We start from the raw sequence: 17,066 nt of genomic DNA, 5'->3' as shown, positions 1-17,066 counted from the left end.
AAAATATATACAATTGCTGCAGGTGATCCAGAAATACACACTCAAGTCCAGTTGTGATTATTGGGTGGATAAAATACTCTTCAGGATTACAATACAGAGAGAGAGACAGTTTAATTAAAAATAAAACAGAACATACCATTTAAAAGGGAAAACAGAAGATACACCACAAGCATGTTTACAATGAATATATATATATATATATATACATATACAAATATATAAAAACAGGTTGCACGTTTCAGTATATAGGTTGTTACTCTGAAAAATATAACAAGGAAAGGCAAAAACACAAGTCATATATATATCTTTATCTAGGTATATACACATATACATACACACAACATTGCTTAGAACCCTCTATGTTGCTGGAGGTCGGTGCCAATGCAGAACATGATTTTATTGGATTTATTCGACCGCTCTGCTGCCAGGGAGCGAACAGACTTCGGGTCTTGGAACTCAGTACAGAACTCACTACCAGCAAAAAGGCTATGTATGTACATCTGGAGAGACCTCTGGCACATTTTGGGGGGCATATTGAACCCTAGGCTGAGCGAGTCATCTTCTGTGACAGGATTGACATTATATGATTCCTAAAAAATGCCAGAATGTGGATGACAAATTCGATTGTGCGGTTTTTTGTTTTTTTTTTTTTACACCATGTCTCCAATGCGACTTATTTGTCTAAAACATATTTAACCAGAATTTGTGGAGTAAGTATATTTATTCTAGAATTTACATTAATGTGGAGTTGTTAAAATAAAGACAGACATGTACGTTTGTACCAGAATTCCAGGCTTGAAGGATATACATATAAAGGTTGGCAGTGTTGGAATACTAGGTTGTATTTTGTTTTACAACAATTTAACTTGGCCTGAAACCAAGACTTTGGGGACAAACCCTACTAGCAACCGAAGACCCCTTTCAAAGAAGAATAAACAGTTAATACCGGACCACTGAATAGTCAATCACGTACATTATGCCATGCCCCTTCTGTACATATTGGACTCAAATGATTATTACTGCATTTTAAATATATTGGTTCAGAAAACTGTATTGGATACACCCCAGTATGTGTGTCTTCACAGCATGTAACATCTTGAATGAGGCCACGTGCAGCTGTCAGGACGATGTGACGTTCTGAAAGGGGAACTCACACCATGCTCTTTTGTCACTACTAACATCTCAATGCTTTCAAAGCTTTGTTGCAACACTCATCTGCTTATGATGATATCATATGCAAGTTCTCAAGCCCTGGAACTCTCTTGGGCATTAGAACATGGCACCGGATTGCATCACATGTGATGCAATATGAGATGTAATCACGTCAATATGTTGATGCAGGATGTATAAGCCTAATAGCTGTAAGTTGCATTGATTTTACCCATGCAAGCCCTGTATAGTCACAGGTGGAGGAAAGTGTGTTTGATACAATCAGATACGTCCGGTATCGGGTTAGGACAGTACTGCCCCTTGGTATCTGATGTCCACCTAAGATCGGTGCCACTTCTGTAGCAAACACTGGATCTACTGCATGTTAATCACACTGGAAAAACAAGAACTAAGGAACAACCATGCAAAACTTTATGTAGTGCTTCTGCTTCAAGAAAACTGCTCCGATCATATTGGTAGGTACACTAAATACATCGGCTATGAAAAAAAACGTGCACGTTCCCCTTTAATCACATCGCAGGCATGCACTACCTCCAAACCCTGTACTGTGCAATGCACCGTTCTACACCGTGCACACAGCACTCTAACCCATACGGATAATGGGGTGTCTGTATTCTTAAGCCTGGAAACAAAGTCCCCAAAGGGAACCTACCCTATTAGAAGCCATCAATAATCTCTGCTATCTTAACTATTGCAGTCTTCTTAAATAGCCAATTCTAATTCCTGGTTAAAAAAAAACTGATATGCTAAATGCCTATTCAGCTATACACTAAGGCTTTGAGCCCTCTGGCTAATTTATGTGATCACTGGTACAGGTACATTAGCGACAGATTAAAAAAAAGAATCTAAATGACTGACTTTTTATAAAAATAGCAAAGGGCTTGACTGACAGGGAAATTGTGTCCAAACCACAGCAGCAAAAACATTTTCGCATTGATAGCAATTTATCATAGATGGTGCAATTTAACATGGGTGTTGACGGCAGCTGTAAGGCTCACCCCTTAATCACTCCTTGCTCTTGTCTTAGATTCAGGATAGCTTCATGCCTATCCCATGCATGTTTACATTCCCTCACAGCTTAACCCTCTACCACCTCTGGCGGGATGGATTTCCACTTATCTACCACCCTCTCAGTAAAGTCAAGCTTCCCTACGTCACATGTAAAGTTACTGGCAATTGTTGGCGTGTCACGGGCATTCCGATTATGTAAAGGAATGATAGGTTTCCCTTAGAGGGGTTCCATTCACACGAAGCCCTCCATGCACATTGCAGGATCTGAAACACTACGGTTAGTTTGCATCCTCTCCTCTCACTATTTCAGGCTTCTGATGGAAGACGTGCGCAGATTTCCATCTGTGTGCGTTTGGTTATTCTGGTTCAACAGCCAGACAATGTGTGCATTGTACATTGCTACTGAGTAACAATTTAGTCTGACATTTCACTCAAGGCCTAGTAAATATGGTACATATTATCAAGTATTTTCAGGAAATTCTTACCAATTGCAACCAACGTATCTTACACAGCCTGGCATGTTCTGTAAATGTTTATACCATGGATAACGTCTCATATCTGCTCATATCAGCTCATGTATGCATAATCCAGATTCTGGTTTATTAGCCAATTGATCAGATAAAACCCTAAAACATTTTTCTTTTTTGTAAGTGCATGCTGGGAAAAATAGTGCAATGTATGGTTATTGTGATCGTCTTTTCCTATCAGACACATTGGGCAATTCTCTAAACTCCAATTATGGGGAACATCCTAAATGTGGTGCAATCACTATGGAAGCCAGCGGTGTTTTCCTGCTTATTGCTCCATTGCCACTTCACCTACACAATTTAAGAAGGCGACAACAAAATACTTTTTTCATTAGGACACTAAAATTATGTGTAAAGAGCAGTTCTGGGGCAAAGTAGTTGCTACAGTGATTGCTTCACTTTTATTGCAGTGTATGAGAATTCCTCTTAATTACCCCTATAGGTATTACCTTGGGGCAAATATAAGCATTTTCTTTCTTTCAAAACAAAGATGGACAACATTTCATTTGTCACAGGGCAGGTAAAATGTAAGATATATATATATATATATATATATATATATATATATATATATATATAATATATAATATATATACACACACACCGGTATATAATGACCCAGGAACTATTTGAGGGATAGACTTGTACCTAGGAAATTGAAATATCACCAAGAGGGATATATTTCAAACTATTTATATACAGTGCATGAAAGAGACCAGAATAAGTAAGACTGGGGGAGGCCATGTGGTTTGCTTCCCAGGGGGCTCTTTCCCTCCTCAGCCACTTCTATGTGTGCCCTAAAGGCCAATTGGGAGGATATTTCTTAAAAATATAATTTCATGAATTCATTTAGGTTGTATTAAAAATAACTATCACAGATATCCAGGATTAGGCATACGTGTAACTCAGCACATATGTTCACCAAACACTGCCTATAATATGAACCTGTATTAAATATGTAAAAAAAAAATTCGATTTGGCACAGCTATCTCATTGCTGCATTTTGGCAGTAGGACTCGTGTGCGCATGCACATTCTGCTGCGCCTGTACTAGTGGCACCTAAGTGAGCGTCAGCACTTCTATTCTGTTGTAAGGAAGTATAACGCAAGAACGTCCTACCAGACTGGAGACACTACTACCACCTTCCTTCCTTATACATCTTAAAATGGGAATTAAGCAGCCCTGTGTCTTCTAGGGCGCTGTGCTCCACTGCATCTGCACAGACAAATACCCCTGAGTAATCAACTGGTACTTCTAAACATCAACAAGAGAAGAAGTGCTGTCTCATTTGGAAACATTAAGTGCTGGGTGTCGATATGTTCCACAAATTGAGAATTACTCCAAAGCCAAACACTAGTAATTGCAATGATGCTGTTAAAAGGGAAGAAGTTTCAGCAGTTGGCATAACCTGAAGGCAAAGTTTTTTTTGCCGTGTGGTACGTGTAAACAATTTATTTCTGATGGTCATACCACAGGCTGATTACCCCCTGCACATTTCTTTTTAATCTGAAGGTTATTTTTGGTTATGGGATTAATGTAAGAGAGGTATTCAGCTGAAAAATATCTTAGTCGTTTTTGGCTTAGAAACACTACTTTAAAGGAAGCAAACATGTCGATGGGAAATGGGCCGTGAAAGTCTAATGTACTGTACAAACCTACGTTCCTGAGTGCAGTGTGGGTGAGATGGTCAGATACTGCTCTTCCAGGGTCCCAATCCTTAATGCTCTTTCTCCTGCCAAGAATCCCTTCTTGTATATTTCTGGACGTGAAGAAACAGGAGACACAAGCTGCTGAGATATTAGGCAAGTGACAAGCAGAAGGTACACAGCACCTGCATTTAAAATATCAATTTTTACATAAAAACAAAGATATAAAATAAAAACATAAAAAGGGAGGTCTCTTCCCTGTACTTCCCTATGTAGCAGGTGTACATCTTATTACAACATCCAGGGTCTCGCAATTCAATGCTACAAGAGGTATTTTTTCTGATAAACAATTGGATACCCCAGAATATGTTTCATGGGGCAGGGCAAAATGTACATGTGATGGGTTCAGTTACTCGACAATAAATGAGCTTCCCTCTGTTGGGAGACGTTTTTCTTTCTTGTCTAAGGAAACAGCTAAAGTGCACAGAACAAAATATGATGGCTAACTGTCTATATCAAACATGCTAACTTGTCCTGGGAAACACCAGCCCTGCTTCACGTTGCTAGGAACATAGCCCATGTAAGCAGGCAGAGGCGTGCCAGGACATCCGCAGCAAAACACAGAAGATTATTGCTAACAAAAACACAAAAGAATTGCTTGTTGCAGGAGGGACTCCAGGTTAGGAGCCAAAGCTTCTTTCTTTATCATCAATGTTCATTTTCCCAGATGATCTGCGAGTCCCCTGTAGTGGAGAAATAAGCTGCTTGTTTAGGAGGCAGTAATCCATTTCATTGTATCTGCGGGGCTGGTTCCCATACACAGACCCCGTGCTACATTTCCAAGTTGTCTGTAGATCAGTCTGTACTAATGTCCCCCTTGCAGCACACTCTCAGCCTTACTCAAAGAAAGTTCTCCAAATAAATGAGGCATGGGTGCAACAGCGCACAGGTCCCTGGGAGTATGAGGTCCTGCCTCAGACCAGATGTAGCTCTCAGCTTCAGCAATGTCACGCTGGCCCGTTGAGTGTTGTTTCAGGCGTCAGGGCGAGATCACTGCAGCTGGACAAATAGACAGTATCACTAGCCGAATTCAGGACACCAATAAACGTAAAAGACCCACACATGGATGTTTTAGACTGTATTCCATCCATTTTAGTTACTAAAGAGGCTGCTGGCATGAGAGTTTTGGTTTCAACTCCCTGAATTCACTGTGTATTGTAAAGGGCCATGCTTGGCAAAGTATCTGGTAGAAGGGCTAAACAGGCCCTGCATTATGCATTGTTCAACCAGTTAACTCATGCAAAGCAATCCAAGATACATTTGGAGCAGAGGATCTCTGGGGCTGACTTTTTATGATGTATAGTGAAAAAAACTGAGATGAAACTGCAACTCTCCTGCAAATGTCCTCAGAAGTGAATAAGCCCAAATGTTTGTGTTCAACATTACCACTGAACTGTGCCCTACAGCTTTGCATTCAGGTAAGACACATTGTGCCAACGTTCTGGCTGACATAACAAAAACCCCTGACACGCCTATAGACACAGAAATGCATTGAGAGGTATAAAGGGTGCTCACCCCTTGTCCCTGCAGGTGCTCGGCGTGGTTGTGGTAGATGGTGCAGCTCCGCTCGGATCTGGGGACTGATCTTCATTGCTGCTGTTACAGCTATGAAGTTCCTTTGTGGATTTAACATCTGTGATATTCAGCTGATCAAGGGCAAGACCTTCAGGGTTACTGCAGCAAGAGAAGTCCAAGATGTCAAGCTGTTCGACATAAAGCTAATGCACAGCCCATAACCAAATTTACTGTAAATCAGACGTTCTTCCCAAATGTCTATTACTGTTCAGAAGTAAAGAAGTAAAGAAAACGCGGCCCGTGAGTGATGAGAACCTGTGGGTATGGTGTAAATGACATGACACCGTGTGCAAGTGTAAAACCAATGGCTTGTGAATAGTACAGTATTAATATTAATACAGAAACATACTGGAAAATCATGTATGAAACCATGTACTATGTGTATGTGGACAGATCTCCAGTAGCTGTGACTGAAATGCATGGATGTAGAGCTGTGCATATCAGAAAGAATGGCACACCTAGGAGACAAACCTTTCTATACAGAAAAAGTAGACCTGGGTATAAGAGTATTACATGCATGTGCACTAGTTACCTTTATGTAGTACTATGCATTTTATAAACGGTGATTAATAAATAGCATAAAATATCTCAATATGCAAGATTGCATGCGTATCGTTAATACTAATATCGTAACACGTGTTATGCATTAAGCCGATGGGCTGTGAATATATGTGTATGTAAGCTGTGCACAACACACAACACACAACGCTATATGTGTCTGGGCGCCAGTGACAGTGTTGCGTGTCCGTGTGCAGAACACAGAATTACAGCGTCCGGCACACTTGTAATGTGTTGGGCCATACCTGTTCTGGCAAACCCAGTGCTGCGTTCTCTGGCAGAAGAAAGGGAGTTGGAAGGGGTTCTAGCGTATGACATGCAAAAGGTATATCTACAAGACTATTCATTGTGGTAATAACTCCCAACAACTTCTAGAAATATTGATGGGTTCAATAACTTGCATGACTCCAGCAAACAAGATACATTCTAAATCAAATGGATCCTCTATTGTCTATGGTGATTAATAAGTCATGAATACGTAAAATGAGAACAGACATGAAATTGATAGAAAAGTGCCTCATCCACTAGTAGCCCATATATAAGTCACAGCATATATACATCTACAGGATAAAAAATAACCTTCCTTAGATCAAAGAATTTAAGAAAGCAACGGATTCCAACACATATACTTTTAACAAAAAATTCAATATACCTACTATGTAGAGCAACTTATAGGTGGTCAAATACAATAGCTAACATAAATTAACACATTGCGTTCCTCTACAAATTCCAGGCCAGCTGTTTCCATCGCGATGGTCATGTCCTCCATGCAGAATAATGAAGTGATTGTGAAATGCAGTGAGCATGCAAAGCAAGCAATCAATTCACCCCCCCCAAAAAACATTCAGTACACTCCAAACACCTCCAGGAGAAGGGAGAATCTTATGGATACGAATGATAGCACTACAGTCTGTAAGGACGTACACAGAATCGCATTTACCTCTTCCTTATACCGAGAAATGCCAGCACAACACAACAGCGTATACAGACTAGCTACATGTGAACCTAGACTACGGTCTGTACATAGAAGTGCTCAGCGGGACATTAGCCCTAGTATATTTATAAATGCATATACGTACACTGCACATTTTATGTAGCATCATTTTTTTCTAAATAACTTGCCAAATTACATAAATGGCCATGTGAAGCCTCGGCTTAGCTGATAGGGGAAGTGATGTCAGTGGGATATTTACAGGTTGGTCATCTAATAATGCAAGGTTTAAGCCCAGGCATATATCCAGTGGGAGCTGGGCTTTACTTTTATGACCTTATTTTTGGCATTTCATTTAGTATATAAATGTCTCTCCCTTACGAGCCCAAAGCTAAAGTTGATACAGATGGCAATGAGCTGACATCTAAAGGCAAGACAAAACAGGAAACATATAGTGAGCCACTAACCGAATGGATTAAGGCCAAGCAGGAGCGCAATAAATATGTGGTAATCTATATGTGGGTGTAAAGTCAGTTCTCATGGATATGGAGAATGTTGATGGTAAAATTTGATTTTGGAACAATCTTGGCGCATGACCATAAGCAACAAATATGGTATCGGCAAATCCTGTACAAGATCTCAAATAGTATAGACAATATACGGTGTATGGAACCTTCTATTTAATTGTCGAAAGTCCAGTAACAAACAAATCTGTACAGGGGTCTAACAAATGAACATGGATTTTGCGCAAGAAACAGTCTGGATTCTTATCCAGTGGTTGTTTGTAGAGGAACTTTAACATGAGGCATGATGCCACTTACCTGGAAGTACAATTACCACTGGCATATACTGTAAGTGATCTTAAGATCATTTCTCTACTGTAAGACCTGATGAAGTCTCCAACACTTTATGCCTAGAATCATATGCTTATAACATATTCCTTTAAAAAATCTGGCATTAGAGACACCATCATTTCCAAGGTTTGTTAATGGAGTTCTACTAATCAACTGAACTTTAACTCTGGCAACAAAATTCATCAAATTCACTTCTTCAAGGAGGCAGACGGACATTGATGGCTGATTCAATGTTTTTTCAACTTCTAAGTATTATAGAAAGATCTGTTGTGCAAATGAATCCGCGTCCTTCTTATTACACTATGCTCTGTTACGGTCTAACTAGGTTATCTATGAGAGTGCAGCACTAGAGACGTCACATTGCTACTAATACGCAAAATAATACCTGTACACATTATACATGGTGTCCATGCAGGCTCATTAAATAAGGTAATTTTTTAGAAACACCAGTAGATGAAACTTCAGATTAAACTGGATGGAATGGCATGCTACCACCCTGTTACTGGAAAAAGAGGGCAAATATCCCCAACCGAACATTCCCAATAAAAAAAACTCTACAAAGCCAAATAAACTGGTATACAGCTTCTGGCACACTTGTAGTGTGTAGGGCGATACCTTTGGGGCAAACCCAGTGCTGCATTCTCTAGCAGAAGAGGTGTACAGTGTATAGAACTGGAGCTAAAATAGAGGACTGACTCTATATGTAGGAAGATATATAGTGAGTCAAATCCACAGAACGTACTGGATAATCCAGGAGAATCTCCAGGAACACCCAACAATCGAGTAATGGGCTTTCTGTGCGGGTATGAAAGCAGAAACTCAACTGCTCAAGATGCCCACCTAGTCCACCCTAGCAGATGAACTGTGATCGTATACTCGACACCTCGACTGCAAAGAACATTATAGAAGAGTAGCAAACACCGCATACCATTATGTTACCCAAGGTAAAGGAGATTTAAAAACGTGCATGGATAAGGCAAGATATTGTGGGAATATACCATGCACTGTACAGAGTAACATGTTGGTTACGCAAAGTCAAGTCTCTTTTACACCGAGTAACAACTGAGACTCTCCCTATTCCATTGGGTGTTTGGAGCATGTAAGTCCTTCCCTGGCATGCTGTACATACCCTGCAGGTGTAAAGATTCTGAGAAGTGCCCACAATGAGGGGGAGAATAACAGAAGGACAGGTATACAGGAAAGAGAAGGAACACAGTCAAGAGAAAAGTGAAATCATTTAATGAAATTGGTTTACAAAGTTTGTATAGAATTGATTTAGTGGTACATAGAAAATAGAAACACAGAATTTGACAGCAGGTAAGAACCATTTGGCCCATCTGGTCTGCCCACTTTTCAAGCTGTAAAGACTTAAAACTTAAACAGTCCTTGGTCTTCTATTAGATTCAGGATGATTTAATGCCTTCCCCACGCATGTTTAAATAAATATGAAGGGTGGCAATTGTAAGAAAAAACACAACTACTTGCATTTTATGTCTTTAGTTGTTTTGTCTTGCTTTCCAAAAAGCTGTCTTGGGTATATGGACCTTTAAGTGACATGGTATATTGTGAACTATAATATATATATATACCATGATATCCTAAATAAGCCATAGAGCTCTATACAATTTTGATGCAAACAATCACATGAAAAAGAGATGTAGCCGCTTTCTACTCTGACATTCCACAGGATTTCAGAGTTCATTTTGTTACTGAATGCTTATACAATGTTACTAACTCGAATTTTACTTTGACACAGTTATCAGGGACATATTTTACAAACACCCTCACTTCTAGTTTTGGGCGACCCTTATCTCACCTGCTGAAGGTGGCCTTCTCATTTTTTGTGTCCATGATGAGCCTGATGGTCTCATGCCCAGTTCCTGTGCTAATAGTCTCTGTGACAATGTTTATCTTCTCCTCTTCTTCACTGTCGGAGCCTCCTGAGGAACCGCTATCTGAACCAATTACTGCAGCCTTCCTGGCGACGCACACATTCCATGCACACGGTGAGGTGGTGCTGACTGGGGGAAAACCCAACCAACAACATTACAACAAATAAATCATCCTCATTCTTTTAATTGCCACATAGTACTTTAGGTTTCTACAAAAGTCAAGACCTTTCTTAAACGCTACATAGTTTTTTTCTTATCTCTCCCGCCTATATAAAAAATATAGTACTATATATATATATATATATATATATATATATATATATATATATATATATATATATATATATATATAGACATCCTTGATTTCATTAGGGTGTTGTTTTTAGTAGAGCCCTGCGCGGGACTGTTTTCTTAATCCCCCTCCCGCTGAAATTCTGACCAGTCCTGCCCGCTCCCGGAACGTGTGTGTTTCACTCCCACCCACTCCCACAACATATGTGTCTAATCCCGTCCGCTCCCGCAAACATCATTCACAAACATTCATTCACTCATTCATATACTCATTCATTCCCTCATTCACAGATACTAAACATTCACAGATACTCATTCATTCCCTCAATCGCACTCATTTATACAAACTCCCCCACCCCCTTACCTGAACTGCAGATTTCCTGCGCGCTCCTGCAAGGCTGCCTTCACGTTGCTCACACACAGTGTCTCTTCTCTTGTCCCATCGAAATGGAACAGAGTCATGTGACGTCACGTAAGTTCAGGCTGGGTGCGAGCAACGCGAAGACAGCCTTGCGGGAGTTAGCAGGATTACTGGGACCCGCGGGTACATTGTCTGACCTCCTGCTCCCGCCGGCAACACCCGAAAAACCGCCCTCACCCGCAAGTTTTTTTTAGCAGGTCCTACAGGACCCACATCCCGATGCAGTCCTCTAGTTTTTAGTATACAAGAAACAGTCTTCCAAGTTACTCCCCAAACACCCCCTTCCGACGCCATCATACTTCATACTCACAAAATTTATCCTGACTGTGCTTAGTATGTCCCTCGGAGCCACTGCTCTCAGTATCCACAGGTGAACTGCATCGTGGTCCTGACTCTGAACTGGGGGGGAAAGGCAGCATTATGTGAGTGAGATCATAAGCTAAAAAAGGAAATGTAGCACTGATAATTGCATTTTACTCAGTAAATACAACAAAAAACACAGACATGTGCGTAACATACACTTCCCAATTCTTGTTGCTACCCATAACATGACATGAAAAAAATAACCTATATGTGAGACTCCAAAAACTTACCAACAGAAAGGCTGAAAGTCTGTAAACTTGGCCCACCCCTTCTCCTCTGGGGATGATGTCTCAGGAACGGGTGCATCCCAGACGCTGGACCCTACATCCAAAGCCACGGAAGGTGCTGGGGGTTTGGAGTTGACAGGTTCAAACACAGCTGTCCATCCGGACTCTGAAACCAGAACAGAATATAAAAGCATGAGTGTATGGTGGCCATAAAAAAACTTTTATTTCTAAAAAAAAAAAAAAAAAAAAAGAAAAAAAAGAAAAACTGGCATGAAATATTTAAGAAATATAAAAGAAAACCAATAATGGCCCAAATTGATACATGTAAGCTCCTCAAAGCTTTTAGCATACCTAAAAATCATTAATTAAAACTGCTTACAGCTTGTGCTTTTTGTTTGGCGATTAGTGTGATTGCTTTGGATTTATTTATTTTACGCTTAACCTCATAGAAACTGAAACCTGTGTCTCAAAGTTGAAATTTCCCATCTTGAAGTCCTCTCCTTTCTCATCGCGCCACCCTTGCACAGACCCAACCAACAACTATCATGTTCATCATCATGTTCTTATACCATAACAAACCATATTTATACATAAAAGAGGGAGTACCAAAGATAAGAAAATACAGTGATGTATACAGAAATATGTTACAGTAAATGGCCTTTACCTGAAGATCTGAAGACTGCCATTTTTGTCAGTCACGTGATATTTTGTGTGGCTTTCAATTAGCACACTGAGATTATTCTTTATTGCAATGCTAATAAAGTATGTTCCACCACAGACTTGCATTAGTCAGACTAAACTGTCTGGCTGGGTGAACCATTGTATTGTTTACCATAGGCTGCATGATAAAAAAAAATCTATTATTGCTACAATACACCCTTAGTAGACCTTCTGTCATGCACTCTGTTGAGTTTGCATCTCACCTTCAGAGGATGTGGCTGAGTCTTGTGTGGGGGGGCTGCTGCTGATGGGACTAAGGGCTGGTGGTGTCTCTACACCGTGGTCTGCCCCCTCATCCTCTTCATCAGATGCTGGGCTGCCAGTGGGCTCCCCATTCTCCACATCACTACGGGATGAGTCTTCTGAAGACTGAGAAACCCCAAATCTGCAATGCAGGGAGGTAAACAGTACAATGGGCATAAAAGAATAGAGAAACAGTATTAAGAAGAGAATAGTGGGTTTTGTATGTAGACAAGAGCTCATATTAGGGAGCATAATAAAAGGATTCATAGCTTAATATAAAAATACTATTCACGCTGAGAACGGTACTACAAATGCAGTACACAACTGGATTATAACTCAAAACAACATGATTTAACTCTGGAGGACACGGGACAGTGAAGTAATATTAGTATCTCAGACACTCAGTAAGGAAGAGTGACAAACAATGGGATTGTGAAATTCAGTATCTCAATTCCATGCCACTTAAATTGTAAGGATGCTCCAAGCATTGTGAAGAGGGTGGTAGATAAGTTGAAGAAGTTACTAGTGAAGAGACTTAAACATGCATAGCACAGGCATAAGGTTATCCTGAATTTAAGACTACGGTAAAGTCCTTAGTTGCCATCTTATTCTATGTTCCTCTGATATTCTGTGCTATGTAGGTCACTTTTTATATTTTCATTGATTCTGTATGTTTATGTTGAGCCAGAAGTGGCAAAAGCCCTCTATTGCACATAATACAGCATGCAAAATAAAACACTAAAATTTGGGCAAGTGTCCTCTAAAAAAAATAATGTGTCAAATTCACAAAAGCACACAACTACAGGTACAGCCTACATGTTCTAAGCGACTTTGGGTTATATAACAGACAAGTAACATGTATGTGGCAGACAGCCCCCCACTTACCGCATCCTAGACTTGACCTGAGTACCATAGCCAATTTCCTTCTCCTCCCATATATCTTCCTCTTCGTCATCAAACTGCTGGACGCGCTCATTGCAGCAGGCTTCAAACAAGGCAGCATTAGGCTGCAGAAAAACAACAGTGTCTAGTGAAAGTGAAGCAACAAACATCTTCCAATTACACACAAGGATACACACATACATATATGTTTAATATATTGTAAATATAGCAATAGATTTTTTTTTTAAATGTATTTATGTAAATTTCCACTAAAATAGTTAAGCTGATAAAACCACCCCAAAATGTATCTTGATTTTGAAAATACATCATTTACATATCATTTGTATATACTTCTGGCAATTAGAGGGTAAATTCTGCATCTAAAGGGTAGATTTTTGTTTCAAAGTGGTATGTTTTTTGTAACACTAATAGTGTCTAAAAGTATCTACAAAATATCCACAAAAATGAATCATTTTGGGTTAATTTGGCTAGCAGAGAACCCAAGGTATTTTGCCATGCAACCATTTTGCCGCCACAAAACCAAAATTGGACATATTAATTTTCTGACCCTTTTCCGCAAATGCTTATGGGTTCCGTAGGATTTCTTGCACAGTTTATGTGCAACTGCAGAAAAATACACCTAAATGTGTTCACCTGCATCCCCAGGTTACAGAAGGTCCAAAAATAGGTCCCAAACGATTTGCCCTTTATGCCTACAGAGTTAGGGCAGTCTGGAGGACTCGGATGTCTGAACCTTCCCTTGCTTTAACATAATATATACAATTTCACCCCACAACCTGATGGGATTTGCTGCTTGAAGCTGTCTCCCCTTAAATGGCATCAGTATTTCATCAATACAGATGTTTTGATCTGGGGTGGACACCTCTGAGAACCTTTTCGACAGAGAGTTTATGAGATGTCTAATTTAATACAGCATATCTAAATTGGCATCACTTCTAGGCATTGTCATTAAATTGCAAAAACCTATAAAGACTTTCATAACCCACTCGGTTCATAATGGCTTGAAATGGGGGGATTTCTGGGACCATGTTCATTTTAGACACTGGTTGGAGGACAGCAGAGCCAGCTGATGTGTTGCTTGAAGCATCAGATATTTGTTCATCAGCTGTAAGGGTACTTTGAGATGATGTGAGGGTAGCATTATCTACATGAGACCTGTCAGACTCGGCTGCATCAATGGCATATGCCTCATCTGTGGTATAGTAGTGTGCCAATTTATATTTCCTTAACGCTAAAAAGGAAAACACAGTACAATATCCCCAAATCTCCTCTACCCACCAAACAAAGACCTTTGTTAAAGCCCTCCACGCTATTCCTGAATCCCCTCTACTAACCAAACTAACACTTACGCTAAAACCCGCTAAACTATCCCTAAATCACCTCTACTCAGCTCAGGGGGTGAGCTGGAGGGCAATCAAGGGGTTTCATGCAGGGTTGGAACTTGTGGAGTTGCTTGCAGCTCCAATGTAACACAATGTATTTCCACTGGCTTTTGCAGAAAATGAAGGAAGAGAGGGTCTGAAAACAGAGACAAAGCTAATGTTTACTAACATTTACTAACATTGGCTGTGTCACACGAATGCAAATGATCACTGTGATTGGTGAACACAGCGGTTACATAACTCTGGGATGCCTGGATTGTCTCATTGTGGGCTGTCTTTGTTGGAGGCAGGACGGGGCCGCTGCATTTCCTATAGGACGTATTATTACATCCCCAGTCATCGAGGCCACTGTTTAGAGGGCATAATAGTATATCCCATAAGACCTGTTTGTCCACATGGGAAAAATAGAATTCCACAAACTCATCCACACATGCAACCTTATGAATGAAAAACAAACTATGACATATTAAATACATACACTGTCATCGTCAGCATCCATGTTGAAATTGATTTCTGCAATGCGGTCAAAGGGAGCACTGCAAAAGAGAGATTCCCTTGATGAGTAATAATTGTAGGACATCTTGTAATTTAGATATACATTATTTGTAATATTTGTTTACTGATGCATGCAGGTGACCGTAACAATGACTGCAAAGCTGTGCAGAAGACGTATCCCTTAACGGTGGCTTAGTATTCACGTACATTGCATTCAGCACCTTCTCAATGTGCTTAAGGCAAGTTTCACAGGAATATTCACTGTAAAATCTGTATTTTCTTCCAGCAACATTGGCAACTGGGTGTATGCAAATACAACTTACTATAGTACATACCTTAAAACAAGTGATAGTATTGTGGCTATCATGTTAAACAACAAATACCATATATCCCAAGTTGAATACTTACTGGCTGCTCTGACAACTAGAAAGAGCTGAAATGATCTAACAAATAAGCATAAATACCTATGTGCTGGACTTAAAATTCTATTTTGTAGTGTTTAAACAGCAAAACAAGATACACGGAGCTTTAGACACAATCTTGCCACCATGAGTAAGCTTTGTAGTCTGTATTTGGTTAGAAGGTTATAGCCAGCAGCTGAAGAGAAACAAGGTGAATGATAGGTTAGAAACAGTATTACACATACTTTATGTTGTCCTCCTGCTCAGCAAATTCTTCGTCATTGAAGCCAAACTGATCGACAAAGTTAGCAGTCATCTGTTGGATCTGGTAGTCTGAGAAGGCCTGTAATGTGGAAAACAGGGGTGTTTTCTTTTTTTTAATGGCTCTACTCTGTTATTTGGATATTCTGATTTTCCGATGTACTGTGAAGGAAATGCATTCTGTACACATTAGCAGCACTGACACGTCGTAGAGCTCGCACCAGGATATTGAATCAAAATGAAGTCACTAAGATGATTTTCCCATTTAAAAATCATCTGTCCTCTAGAGCTCACCTGCTGCACAGACAGCTCATTAGGAAAGGAGCCGTCAATGTCCTCATCCTCACTGGATGAGTGGAGGTGATGTGTGCTCACCTGGAACAAGGAAAGTGAGAAAGGGAGTTACTGGGAGGAAAGCAATGCAGAGGATTAATTGCATTGGAAAATGAACATTGGGAGTGCATAAGGTAAGTGCGGGGAATCTAAACTAGAGCCAAAATCTGGCTTTCAGTAGAGCCGTTTGGATACAATAGCTCCTTGTTAATGAATAGCAATAGACTTGATGATGACTTGGCTTCCAAGTCACCTGGAAAGGGGCACGTGTGATGGGCATATCTGCTTTAACGGTGCTTCTTTTACGTTGTTGTGGATAGAAAGCATACGCAGATCTTTACACACAACAGCCAGTCACACTATACCTTACCAAGTCCACTGTGTTCCTGCGGTTTGTCTCAGTTAGAGTCTCCTCCACAAAGCTCTCCCATCTCCCTCTGCAGTCCTCAGGTAGATCTGTAGAAAAAGGCAACAGAAAGAAGAGCTAAAGCTGGAGAATGGAAAAGATGTGCAAAAAGACACGGCCTTTGGTCACTTATAACCGGGCGCCCACTTTCATTGCTACAAATGCATTATTCGGTTGTAGATGTTACGCTGACAGTTACAGGTTTTTCACACCATGTACAGAAATTATCACTGGTTGGTGGGAAGAAGATTGCCGATTCCCTATTGCATAGAAAAGATCTATGAAAATGATTTTATAGAGGTATCTCTGCACAAAGACAGCAGAGAAATGTCAGTGCTAAAACAAAGCTAGACTAAATCACCTGGTTACAGACAGCAACCAAACATTTCTAACGTA

General features: G+C 40.2%; 1 protein-coding gene across 3 annotated transcripts in view; it reads right to left on the bottom strand.

Annotated features, from left to right (window-relative positions):
* Positions 1-4,496: 4,496 nt before the first annotated feature.
* PPP6R2 (protein phosphatase 6 regulatory subunit 2) overlaps positions 4,497-17,066 on the bottom strand; it is a 40,855-nt gene continuing 28,285 nt past the window's right edge. The window contains exons 14-25 of one of the 3 annotated variants that reach the window (XM_053462619.1): positions 16,635-16,720; positions 16,226-16,306; positions 15,916-16,013; positions 15,253-15,310; positions 13,375-13,496; positions 12,450-12,631; positions 11,530-11,692; positions 11,247-11,335; positions 10,149-10,353; positions 9,462-9,479; positions 5,930-6,088; positions 4,497-5,413 (exon numbers count right to left, since the gene is read on the bottom strand). In XM_053462619.1, coding sequence (XP_053318594.1) covers positions 5,362-5,413; positions 5,930-6,088; positions 9,462-9,479; positions 10,149-10,353; positions 11,247-11,335; positions 11,530-11,692; positions 12,450-12,631; positions 13,375-13,496; positions 15,253-15,310; positions 15,916-16,013; positions 16,226-16,306; positions 16,635-16,720 — 1,313 coding nt within the window. In that variant the 3' untranslated portion in view covers positions 4,497-5,361. The remainder of the gene's footprint in view (positions 5,414-5,929; positions 6,089-9,461; positions 9,480-10,148; positions 10,354-11,246; positions 11,336-11,529; positions 11,693-12,449; positions 12,632-13,374; positions 13,497-15,252; positions 15,311-15,915; positions 16,014-16,225; positions 16,307-16,634; positions 16,721-17,066) is intronic. The other 2 variants (XM_053462620.1, XM_053462621.1) reach the window with 2 other exon arrangements.

This window comes from Spea bombifrons, chromosome 4, assembly GCF_027358695.1.
Source record: "Spea bombifrons isolate aSpeBom1 chromosome 4, aSpeBom1.2.pri, whole genome shotgun sequence".
NCBI classification, from domain to species: domain Eukaryota; kingdom Metazoa; phylum Chordata; class Amphibia; order Anura; family Pelobatidae; genus Spea; species Spea bombifrons.
The sequence above is the reverse complement of the archived record's forward strand: the minus strand, read 5'-3'. Positions and strand labels throughout refer to the sequence as shown.